This window comes from Vitis riparia, chromosome 16 (assembly GCF_004353265.1).
Source record: "Vitis riparia cultivar Riparia Gloire de Montpellier isolate 1030 chromosome 16, EGFV_Vit.rip_1.0, whole genome shotgun sequence".
NCBI lineage: Eukaryota > Viridiplantae > Streptophyta > Magnoliopsida > Vitales > Vitaceae > Vitis > Vitis riparia.
This window is the reverse complement of record NC_048446.1, coordinates 20,329,895-20,343,542: the sequence shown is the minus strand read 5'-3', so window position 1 is coordinate 20,343,542 and position 13,648 is coordinate 20,329,895. Positions and strand designations below refer to the sequence as shown.

The 13,648-nt window shown below is 36.1% G+C and overlaps 1 protein-coding gene across 1 annotated transcript; it reads right to left on the bottom strand.

The window, feature by feature from the left end:
* Window positions 1-3,460: 3,460 nt before the first annotated feature.
* On the bottom strand, window positions 3,461-11,736 carry LOC117933973 (probable protein phosphatase 2C 76). Its single transcript, XM_034855559.1, has 9 exons — window positions 11,220-11,736; window positions 10,432-10,709; window positions 9,616-9,743; window positions 8,859-8,957; window positions 8,420-8,578; window positions 7,325-7,411; window positions 6,038-6,129; window positions 4,564-4,638; window positions 3,461-4,003 (listed from the first exon to the last, which is right to left on the bottom strand). The coding sequence occupies exons 2-9, from the start codon at window positions 10,680-10,682 to the stop codon at window positions 3,839-3,841; spliced, it is 1,056 nt and encodes a 351-aa protein (XP_034711450.1). The 5' UTR covers window positions 10,683-10,709; window positions 11,220-11,736; the 3' UTR covers window positions 3,461-3,838.
* Window positions 11,737-13,648: the final 1,912 nt, after the last annotated feature.

The following is a 13,648-nucleotide window of genomic DNA, read 5'->3' as shown; positions in this document are numbered from 1 at the left end:
AGTGCAATATAATGTTTATATTTATAAATTTTAAATTGTTTAATCATTAATACTATTAATGAAAAAAAAAATGAAAAATGCTTATTAAATGATAAATTATTCAAAAAAAGATTCCATATTTCTTTTAATAACAAATATTAAGATGGCCTGTATTTTTTTTTTTTTAAATATTGTGGACCCCGCATTTCGGCTCAATGCGTTTCCCACTCGAATGGCGAGCTCGATTTTTATTTTGGAAAATTGATTTTATTTGATTAAGAAAACTGACTTGGAGTCGCCACTTATTTTTGTTTTTTTTTTAAAGGGTAAACAAAATAAAAAAGAAAAACCATAAGTGTGACTCCTTGTTTTGGAAAAGGTGGTTTGTGAAAAACCGGATCGGGTTCGAGAGTTAGGTTACTTATCGGAAAGGTACGATAAAAACCGTAGCACCCCTCTAAGCCCCTAAAGTCGGGTCTCTACTAATAAAGTGAAGCAATCATGGCAATGGACGAGTAAATCAATGAGTACCCAAAATAAATCATGCACACATGAGAATCAAAATATGCTTAGACAATGACCAGAGTGAAAGTAAGTGCGTACCTGGGCAACGAGCCACCATGCGCTAGCAAGAGAGAGGTTAATGCACAATTAAGGAATAATTTCGAGCATGTCATAGAGCAGAATAAGATCAACCATGCATGACAATTAAATTAATCAATTAATCAATTATAAAGTCATATATGTCGGGCCCCCACCAAAGCCCGTTTATTTTGCATGAATTAATTCCATAAACTCCATTACGGGATTGAATCTATGCTTATTTTAAAACACTTTAAAAAAACAGAAGAATTGTGAAAATTGCTTGCTAGAAAGAAAGATGACAACAAAATTTTACTGGAAATGAGACTCTTGGGTGATCTTAAAAATTCTAAGGATGAAAGATAGGATGCTTTGAAATGATTTAAAAAAAAAAAAAGTTATAAAACGAGGATCCGGACATGTTTGACAGGGGCAGTTGAATCGCCTTCTTCTCCCATCCGGCGTCAAGTGCCGAATGTGAGATATCCAGAGAAGGCGGAACCTCGGCCAGACAGAATTCCGGATGCGAGACATCCGGAGAAGGTGGAACATCGACGGATAGAATTTCGGATGTGAGGCATCCGGAGAAGGTGGAATGTTAGCCGGACAGAATTCCGGATGTGAGACATTCGGAGAAGGGGGAACGTCGGTCGGACAGAATTCCCGGATGTGAGACATCCGAAGAAGATGGAATGGCGGCGGATAGAATTCCGAATGTGAGACATCCGAAGAAGAGGGGGACGTCGGCGGACAAAATTCCGGATGTGAGACATCCGGAAAAAGGGGGGGGGGGACTGTCGGCCGGACAGAATTCTTCCCCGGGTGGAATGTTAATGGGTATGTGAAGGAGTGAAGGATAGCATGCGCCCGCGAGACTCCATGTAAGTGAGTGGGATGGAGAATGAATGAGAGGAAAATGGGTGTGGTGGAGGATGCTTGATTCCTGCAAGCTCGAGTGAGGAAATAGGTATGACGACCTAGAGAGAAAGGTGGATAGACGAACGATGGATATGGTGGATAAGGGAAAAAAAACATGGGGATGAGATGACGACACGCTCGCATGAGAATAAGGATAGGGGTCATGCAGAGTGAAGACATGTGCATGGACATAAACACAATGGGCAGGCCACCAGCAGATGTGCCTCCACGTCTAGCCGACGAATATGCCTGGTAGCATGCAACCTCGGGTGTTTGCCGACTGTGAAAGCTTGGAGAAAACTGAAAAGACCTGTTCTCATCATCACAGAAACCCAGATTCTAGCCACAAGGTTAAGAGCCTTGAAGCTTCACGGAAAGCAGTTGAGACTTTGGAGCCTTGAGTACGCACTCAGGGAGGAAAAAGAAAACAATGAGATAACAGGATAACAACAAAAAGAAGAACATGGAGACTTTAACCAGCATATCGGACCCATTTCATCATTTCATCCATGGGTCCAACATCCAATGAGTTAAGATGGAAAAATACTCGTCAAAATAGGGCATAAAACACAGCAAACTCTTCCAACATTTAATCAGTAATCACCAAAACAGAACAACCCAACAAGCAGAAATGAAAAATCACTGAGAACCAGACCTAGACAGTCTAAAAAAAAGGAAAATATACAAAAGAAACAAATGGTCATACCTGGAAATCTCCCTTCTCAGCTCTGTGTCCTGGACTCTTCCCAGCAACTCCACGCACTTTCGTTCTTAGCTTCCTTACTCCTTTTTTCCCACACTCCTTTTTGCTCCAAAAAAACTCTCAGAAAAACACCTCTCCCTTCCCCCCGAAAAAAAACTCCTCTGTCCTCCACCCTCATGTTGTCCCCTCACCCTTTTTCTCAAAACCTCTTCTCGTTTCCCGGATTTTGCCTTCCCAACGATCTCTGCAGCAACCACCTTTCCTTCTCTCTCATCCGCGCCCCCTAACGGCCTACGGGACCCCCTTTCAGAAAGTTCCTCCACGTGTCAAAGTCCTATTACAGCTTCAAAAAGCGAGGTTGATTCCTTATGGCCACTAAGGATGTGACACGTGGCCCACTGGGGTAGTGACACATGGCTAAAAATGTGATATGCAAAAACAAATAGAGAAAAAGTGACCCATGCCTAAATGGAGTCTACAAATATATATATATATATATATATATATATATATATATATATATATATTATATATATATATATATATATATATATATATATATATATATCTAACATTAAAATATAATATATATATTTTTATTCTTTATGCAAACTAAACATGACACATGCTACAGTGTACGTAATTTAACTCCTACCAATCAAATGTTGCCTCAAAACATGATTTAAGCAAAATTTGATTTGCATGGTAAGATGTGACACATAAGCAGTGACCGATCATTAACCCAAAAAGAGAGAAGAAAAAGGCAACATGGAACAGGGTCTACAGTATAATAACCTTTTGGGTAGTGGCCAATCCTTTTACCACTTTGCTTATCTGGCAAATAGCTTTTACATGGTATATTTAATTAAAATATATAGCATTATTTCTACCTTTTACGACGTGGCCTTAAAAAAGATGGTTCAAGCATCATCATCCATAGCATTATTTCCATTCAAATTTAGATACGCGCTCTACTGTTTCATTGAACATACGTCAAAGCTTCAGATACAGCAAGGGACAGCGACTGGGCCCATAGTGGGCCTAATTTGGACCTGGCATTGATACTCTGCAATTCTGGCACAGAGAAGCTCGGGTCAAACCAGCCCCAGAAGAAGAATTCCGGGACTGTAGCCCATAATACAGACATGATTCAATCTGCAGTTTCCAACAAAGAAAGAAATATCCACATTTTCTCAAAATTTTCTAAAAAAACTATTTCCAAATTTCACTTCCAACAAGTTCTTCAAGGCAACCCATTTTCCGGGAAAATGCAAAACATTAGAAATAACAGCTGCTAGCTCCTCGGTTGTGGAGGCTAAGCATGAATTATTTATTCTATTGGAAACTAGAAAATGCCCGATGAGACCTCTACTGCCAAACAGACAATCAGATATACAGACAAGATGTACTTATAAATAAGAAAAAGAAATGAAAAGAAGGAAAAAAAGAAAAAAAGAAAAAAGACGATCAGAGGTTCATAGTCTCTCCATAATACAAAGAGCAAAACGGAAAAACAAACCAATGAATAAACAAATTACCTCCCTTTGTTCATATACACATTCATCATCCAAAGTCATATGCATGTGCAGGCGCTGCCCACCCTCTTTAATTTACCTAGACTTTTAGAAATCCTACCCCACGCATATTCTAAAGTTTCTAAGCCTGCTCCATGTTAGGTGGATCGGGATCAACCTTCTCATGGTGGAACCTGACCACGATGCAGGTTATGTTGTCGGCACTCCCCCGGGTAAAAGCAGTCTCCGTCAACTTCCGGGCCCCTGCCTCGGGTTCTTCTTCTGTTCGAGCAAGTGCAATGGCATCCTGAAAAGAGTGTGTACAAGATAAAAAGGGTAAGTTGAGTCTAGTACTACCAGAAACCCTAAAATTTATGCTAATGCCAACCATGGTGCAGCATCAACAAACCCCAGTTCCAATGGGATTTTTATTGGTCAACTATTTCCTGGATGAACTCATTGGTATGTATATTTATGTCCTTGGTGGAGAACCACAAGCACGTTTTCAATACAAAAATTTTGGATGAACTGCTAGTTTGACTGCCTGCTTATGTGGTAGGTGGTAATTGGGTAAAAAGAACTTCTGCAATAATGCTTCTAACCACTGTTTTTTCAGATCCGATCACCACCTAGCATGTATGGCATGCATGCAGTAAAGGATACTGTAAAATTAGTAGTACATGTAGCCCCATCCTTTTAATAAGATGTTCAAGCCGTAGATCAATTCAATGTATCAACCGTAGAATTGACAGAGCTCTTTCCTCCTGATGAGTTGAGAAGAATGTGATGATGGCGAGTATGGTGGTGCACATGCGGGGGTGTGTGTGTGTGTGTGAGAGAGAGAGAGAGAGATGGAGAGAAATCAACCTCGTTAGGTACAACGTCCCAGAGTCCATCACTAGCAAGCACAAGCAATTCAAGTTCTTCATCAACCTCTTGATCCTGAAAATCCACAAAAATTTGAAGCAAATATATACTTCATAAGTTGCAATTCGTGAAAAGAATCGGAAAAAAAAAAACATGAAAATAATCTCCACTGCAACCAATGTCATAAGGACTCTTGTTCACATGTTAGATTTGGTCTATGTCCATCTATCACTCATCTAACCACCCTACCTTTGGAAGGGAATCGTTTGGATATGCAGGATCATTTTACTGAATATATTAATAAGATGGTTTTAATAGAAATGAAATTGCTATATATATATACATATATTTCCCATTAAAAAACCTTCTAAGTTTGTCATGCAAATAAGCAAGTTCACAAAAGATAATATTACACAATTAAGAGAACTCCAACGGAAGCCATGAAAGAAGCTCATTCCCATGGTAGAACTACAGTTTCTAGATATATGAACGTGTTCTGGGAAGCTGGCAAACTTTTGGTATAAATAGGATCTTTTCCATTTGGACATTATTTTGATCACATTCAACTCTACCTACATGTATTATAGATCCTTTTATTATGTTGTATTTTGTTGTAGCTTACTTGGAAATAATGGACCACTAAAAAAATTTAATCAGGAGAACACTAGTTTCAACCATTTGAAATAATAGCTTTCACTTGCAGCTTATGCCTAGAATTGTGAACACATCCAATTAACAAAATTTCCATAAAAAATGGGGACAACGTATTTCGGTATTTGAAGCTTAAGACGCATATCCCACACTCATAATCATCTATCATGTCAAAAGTTGCTAAGCTGAAGATTTCAGGAAGTGCAGACCCCCAGAAGCCATGTCAACCCCTTCACAAATATCAATAGCAAACTAATTTAAACAGACTATGAAAGTGACAAATCATTTCTAGATTTTCTTGCAACACTGCCAAATTAAAGCTTTGAGCTCAGTCTTTTAGTAACCCTTCACTACTGAAGGGTACACATGAAGTCGACACCAGCAGTAGGTTACAGATAAGGTGATGTTTAACTCAAACTCCGTAACCTACTGCCAACTGTCGATCCTGTCCAGCTCTGTTTTGTAGACCTTCTCCATATTACTCATGAAACAGCTCTATTATATCCATTTGTTTACTAAAGATATGAGATGCAATCAAACCCAAAGAAAGATGCCAGCTTAGATAATTTTAACAGGTACAATCAATCAATGGAGCAGGATAATTTCCCTTTACAGGATATTTACACATGGAACTAGAAAATCGGTATAATTTTCTGCATTATTTATAATTTGCATCCAGTTTTCCTTAAATTCCATTAGAATTCATAGCTAGGCACCCCAAAAATAAAAGCATAAATATAAATGACTAAAAACACATCCATAGTGAGAAGATGAATTAGCATGGCACCCATCTATATAGCATATACTAAGTTTCAAGAATTACCTGGATCTCGGGTTCTGCCACAACATATTGCTTCAGCATGCGGTTACCAAAAGCACGAGACATTGCTAAGACTCCTCCCACCCTCCAAGTTCCTGAAAGACAAGGAATACTAATGTACTTTCAGCCATTTGGGCTTCATGTTTGCATACTATCCAAATCAACATATAATATGCCAATCACCAAAATATGACCAGGTGCACATAGTATTCAGTGTTCACAATCCAATTCATTGCATCCCTTTGGGTGACTTAACGTTCTTGGGTAGACAATTAAAAAGAAGCCCAAAGATCATACCTCACTGAACCACAGACTAACAAATTGGTGGGGCACAAACACAACGGTTTTCCTTGATTTGTGACAGATCATTACTAACACTAACAACCTTTTATGGGTTTGTGGATCTAGAAGATAAGCTCAGTTGTTCAGGTGAAATCACAGTTCAATGGAGCTATGCACATTCCTTTCTGTCTGTAGGGATTTTACTGACCCAAACCATCATAGCATATCATCCATCTAGGGATGACATTGAGGTGGGTTAACTGGGTAACTGGGTAACCGGGGCATGCCTAATGGGATATGTTGGCAATTTTGTGGATTTCAAACCCTTAATTTCAAGTATAGGCAGTGCAAGATGGCCACATACAGAAATTTAATTTAATTAGCTCAGTCACCCAACAGAGTAAACCTGGCCCTTGGAACAGATAAAATTGGGTTTGAGACAGATTTGAATGGGATCCTCAAACCCAAATCTAGCTTGAGAAAAGACTGCCAAGGTTTATTAGCTAACACCATTCCTAGCTCAGACTCTTGATTATGCTTTTAAAGTTCTTGTGTGCAAATAACAGAGCATGAAATTTATCAGCACCTATCAGCCAGGGCATAAGAATGACAAAGAAAGAGCATTAGAATATGGGTTCTGAAGAGGTTCATAATTCATTTAGACTGTACCCACTTCTAAAATGCCAAAATTTGAGTTAATGAGATGATCCTGGTTACTTGGTACATGAGAAGACTCCAATTTTGAAAACTCACTTTTTTCCACCATCCAAAAGGATGTAATAAGCCAAAATGTCCAATGTAGTACAGAGACATTGAGGTAAGACCCAAACCATTAACAACACCAACCTAAAACCCCCACACCCCAAAGAAAAAACACACAAAAGCCACCACATGAACATTTATGCTAAATTGCAAGCCATAAGGAAATTATCATGGCAGTTGATTATCAGACAACCAACAGTTCTCTGCTATAACAACATCATGGTTATATGCATAATTAAGTTTTACCTGCCCACATCACAACACCTCCAGCATTTTCAATTCTTTTTCGCTCGTCACTTCTATTTGGTTTATGATCCTCAGAAAGAGGGATTGCTGTCCAGCAGGAAAAAGAAACTACTTTTAGGAATTCCAGGCATGATTCAACAATTCTCAATAATATGTGGTAGAACAGATATAAAAATTCAAGTGGACAAGTACCAGAAACATACACCTTTGTTTTTTTTTTTTTTTCTGATCAGACCGGAAACTTAAACATTGACGTCATATAAAATAGCCACCATAAAGAGCAATATATATTGGAACATGCATTTAGTATCAGATAGTACATCTAGGCAGTTTTCTGTTTTAATTAACCAACGCCAAGTTTTCCATATATTTAGGGCAGTGGTAAATAGAACAGTAAATTTGGCCCAAAAGGTTAGTTGAATTGGTTGTACTGAAAACTTTTAAGCTACTGCATTTGCAAAAATAAAAAAAAACCCCTGATACCATTTAACTATAAAATTTTAAAGCCCCAAGCAACAGGAGCTCTTTGCATTCAGCAGAGTGTCTCAGATTTAAATTTCCAAGTTTTTTTTTTTTTTCCAATAGTTTTTTTTTTTTTCATTTTAAGTGCTAAGTAATTGTGCGTTCTCACTGAAATTTTGATTTTTCACCACTGAACATGGTTATTGCCTAGGATCTTATATTCCTGAAATTTTTAGTATATCATGTCTTAAGAATATCTGTGAATTATTTTATGTGAAGTTCATAGGGACACATTAATGCAGCAATGTTGATATTGAATGTCACAACTAATTGTGATTATAAAAAAATATGGAAATGCAGCATTAATGAGCTTTTCATTGGACTAACTTGAAGTCTGCATTGAAATGTAGCACTTATGTCATTTTCTGCACACAGGCCAAGACATATCATGCCATGCATTTCTTGTCCACTGCAGTTTTTGCATAGTTCCTCCATATATGATAAGTTAAATCTAATTACGTTTACAAGCTATCCCAAATGCTAACAAATAATGCAATTGCATGCCATAACAATATCTGGGAACTTCATTCAAAGACTTATAAAACTAAAAGACAACATATGACTTAAGTATACCTTTTCCAGCTTTTGATATCACAGCCCTTGAATCTCCAACATTGGCAACATAGAGATGGTTACCAACAAGCACTGCTGTGGAAGCAGTAGAACCATCATCTCGGTATGTATCTCTTTCAGCATCCAGAAAATTCATGTCAGTTTGTTGATATGTTTCACCTGCAAGTTTATGGAAATTATCATACACGCATAAGCTGATAGGTGGAAAAATGTTCCATGCAGAACCCACTAAATGTAAGAAGAAAATGACACAAATCCCGAGTGTCATTTCATCTGTTTCAGCCTATCCTAAAAAACTTTAGGTGTAATTATATCATACCAACCTATGGAATACTGCACAAAACTGTGACACCAAAAGGATACGCTACAAAAACACAATCCTGATAATGCACAGAAAAAATCATGCATAACAATTGAGAGTTAGAAAACTTAAACTCACTTATAGCCAATTTGGTATTTGTCATGAACTCTGGATGCTTCATCAAATTCTCAAAGAGATGCTCCTTCAAAAACTCCGCAGCACGAGAACCACCATGACCTGTTAGGACATCTCATAATTGTAAACACTTGAATCCTTTTCATTCTTTTCATAAGGAAAGGAAGGAAAAAAGAAGCTTAAAATCATGGATTTAGTGTTTGGGTGGTTATTACAATCTATAACTGAAACATCAGGTCAAACAGACCATGTGGAGAGGGTTAAAACTCAAATCATTTACTGGGTGACACCTCTGAGATCTTAAATCAGATGCGGATCAAACCTATTGATTTTTGTTTTTTGTGAAAGATATTTTCTAAACAAAACTGCATACAGTAGATCACATAGTAATTCTATAAGAATTGCTTGATCTTTTATTTCGGCAGCCTCCTGGTAAAAACCATTGAGTGTAACATGTCACAAAACCCTAGGTTTGCTCCATGCATTGGTATATCATGTGCATGTATAATGATTACCATAAATTAAGAAAAATAGACATAATAGGGCACTCCAATTTTAGCATTTATTTCGACAAGTCAGACACATGTATGCTGAAAACCATTTCAACAACTGGCGCTGTTTAGTAATTCACTTTGTCGTGTTATTGCCGTCTCTGACACTTTCCGGGCCATGTCAAAAACTGAAATAATGTCGGTATCCTTATTATTTAATAGAAAAGATAGCTCAAAAATCAAAGCCCTATCCAAGGCAAGGGACCAACCATCAAATATTCCAAAAAGGCAAACTGTTTGCCCATCAATCTTGGACATTTTAACATCATAGAAATCCTCCATGCTAGCTCTCTTTCCCCTGAAACTTGAATACCCACAGCTCAGTTTTCCGTCTTCACTGTCAATCAGACAAGAAACCAAAGATAAGAGTGATGCTGACCACAGTTCATACTAATACAGGTAGTCACTAGTATCAAACATATACATTCTCAGCAACAAAGAAAATATCAAAATCTCAACAGACTCAGATCATCCAACAGTGTTTATGGAAGATTCCAAAACATAACACACAGCCAACAGAAACTTCACATCCATTTGTAACCCAAAAAAAAGTAGATAATTTTGGAGGGAGGATATGAGGAAAGAGAAAAACATATTTCAATTCACTTTCATATTTTGGAGAGAACTAAAAATATGATATCACACGTTTGTAAATGAGAAGTTATGAACATCCAATTCCAACCAGCCATAATAACAAATTCTACAAAAAGTGAAAAAATCTGAAATTGTTCTATAGATAGTTCCATCCATAACTCACCCTATGATGAATCTACTTTGAAACTTTAACACCAAAACAAATGAAAATATTAGAAAAATCAATAGAATATCAGTTCAAAAGCAGTCATGCTATTGATAATTTAACCTAACACAATGCATGTTCAATCAACTAGCAATTAAAACACATGCTATGAAGGTGAAAAAACAATGAGATAGTTCTATATATTGCTTCATTCATGCATTGACCCTACAATAAAGCTTTCTACCACACAGGCAAATAATCTGAAATTGAAAGAAGCATTTATCACCTTTTCCATCCTCCACTGGCATAGCCACCATCGTCCTCTTTCTCTGGCAACACATTGATAATAGGTTCCCCCTTCGCCATATCAACCATCATCTTTACACTGCTCCTAAACTGTCGATTCCAGGTATACCTCAATCCAATATTTGCATTCAAACTTCTATAGATTGCTCTTAATCGAACGCTTCTCACAGCTGATTGTCCAATGTGGCCAGCTTGAACAATCACATTCCTTATGCAGCCGCTGCATACCATCTATATGGCCTTTATTAACCAAAATAACTGCCAAATAGTATAAAGAAACCACAGAATTAGGTTGAATCGTATTATAATGAGTCATTTTTTTATACATATGCTACCTTCGTTAGCTGAGAAAATGAAGAAAACAAAAGCAAATTTTCAACTTTGAACTTCAGGTTCTTCAACCATCTGCCTTAGTTTAGCTGGGTTCTTTTTTTTCAGCTTTTGAAAACCAAAAACAGAAGACGAGCTGGACGCAGAAAACCCTTTTCACTTTGCTCCTCAGCTCATGCTCTCCCTTGGTGAGCGGCGAAAATGTAGGAAAACCAAGGAAAATTTGAACTCTTGAATCACAGATTCCTCACTTATCTGGCCTGTTTTAACTTGTTTTCCATCTTTTGGAAATCAAAACAATAAAAACTTTAGATTCACAATTTTTTTCCATTTCTCTTCTTCAATTTTCTCAGCTACCAAACCAAAAGCAAAAAAGTAAACAACAGTACAAACTTAAATAAACAAAATATATTAAGCAAAAACGGATCGAAATCATACATTCAAACCACTTGATTAATCAAACGCCGAAAACACATGTTCAAATACGGATCCGGTAAAACCGAATTAGATCCCTATCCAAGAAAAATAGAGAAAAGAAAATTCAAACAGTCACAGATCTCTCCTCAGAATCTTCGAATTTTAGGTCCGAAGGTGATCGGATCGGATCGCAGAATCCGACCTGTGACAACCTTGTTCAGATTCAAACCAGTGGAGGATCCGAATCTGAGATAACAGGAGCGAGAATCAGTAAACTTTCTCTCGCTTTCTTGCTTTCTCTCTCTCTATGAAAAGCGAGAGAAAACACGAAACCCTAACAATGTGAGAGAGCGCATCGAAGAAGAGAGAGATTCTCAAACGCAAGAGACGCCTGGCTCTTGTAGCTTGGCACCGAAGAGAAGGTGCAACGTGGCACCTCCATGCATCCACCTTCAGCCATTATCCTCTACACCCGTTACTTTCTGCCCTTGAAAATCCAACCAACCACCTCATCACACGTGTCCATCCCAAATAATTGCACCAGCGTGGCACTCCATGATTGAACATCGACAAGATCCCCAAGTCGTAATCTGTACTTATCACCTATGTTCGAACACCAAATTTCCGAAAATTACCAATAATAAAATGACACCATCAATATTTAAATAATTGCTATCATCGTGGCGCCATTTGATTGGAGGAATAATAGCGCTCCTGCTGCTGCGTTGTAGTGGATTAGAGTAGTAGACTTGCATTTCTCTTAGCATAGCATCCGAAGCAGACTGATGAAATTTCTTCACTGATAGGTTGATACTTTACCCTGTCATTTAATATTAAATAATAATTTCCATACAGAATCTGAAAGAAAGATACAGATTGTTCTCTGGATTTCGATCACGTGTTGGTTGGTGTAGTCATTTTTTTAATATCAAAGGCAAACGGTAAATCATCATTTGTAAAATGTCAAACGGATTATTATTATTATTATTATCATCAAAATTATGATATGATCACCGTGACAATTCCCATATAGAAAATTAAAAAACATATGACAAGGGCATATAAACATTTAAGCGTATTTATGTAGTGGTAATTTCGGGTCAAAATTTTCACCGTCTCTCTAAATTTATGTATTGGATGATGACAAACATTAATCAACTGTGTTTTAAACTCTTTATCATTTTATTAACAAATAGAGCGAGTATTTAAATGAGAGTAAAATATATTGTTTAAATCATTTAGATCGATTTTTGATCTATCAAACTTAAGGGTAATAGTTTTTATTGTATTCTATTCTTTTTTATTCTTGTCTTAGAGATCAAATTTTGATTATATCTGCATTCCTTCAACTTTTTCCAAATGAATCTTGACTATTTGATAAGTTTTAAAATCCTAATATTTAAGTCTTATTTCCAAACGAAGAAAGACGACTGTGAAAGTTGAAAAACACCATTTTTGAGCTTCTTGTTTTTTTTACGTAATTCGAGAGAGTGTTTGCCTTAAAAGAACATCACATGGATTTGAGCTGAAAATAAATTTTTAAATGATAAATTTTCATTCAAAATTTGTTGATTTATCGTGCTATTCATCATTACTCTCATATTCAACATATTTGTTTCCTTTTGAGTTGATTCAATAAAAGGCATAGATTAAAGTTTAAAGTGGATTTAAAGTATTATTTAGCACAAGAAAATGTGACAACTGACATTTGAAGGTTTTAGGCAAGTTGTATAGGATATGATGAAAGCTTGGATTAGGTAAATCTTTGTACTCAATTAATTTTCTTCATGGTGGATACTTTGATCGTTTGAGACTCGCAAATTTTTATCTATTCAAAGTATCAACCGTTATAAATTTAAAATACTTCTATCATCAGAGTGCAAAATTGACATTAAAAGGCAAAAAATTAGTCTCAATAGTATCACTAAAATTTATTTTTAGTTGTAATAATACATCGCCATTATAATTGTGTTTTTAGTCACAATTACCATTAAAGTCATGTTTTTTTAGTTGAGATTTAATGTTGTGATTGATAAAATATAACTATGTATTTATTAGCAATATTTTGACAACAAATTTATAGTTTTAGTTACATTCGATGTTGCTATTACATTTTGTGAGTGATTCATCGTCACCTTTGAAAGTCCAAAATAAAATAATATTATATTTTATGATTTTTTTTAAAAATTTCTTATACTTGCTTTTCAAGAATATAACTACATACCAATAGTTATAAAAAACATATTTTAATATTCAGCTCATATGATCTACGTAAATATGCTTTTGAACGTCATTATATTGAATTTTTAAGTGATGTTACAATAAATAAATAAATAAATAAAATAAACTATAAAGTTATAAGTAAATTATTGTAAAAATATTATGTATTATATGTATTCAAAATTAAATAAAATTATATTTGAAATTAAAAATTAATTTAATATGCAACA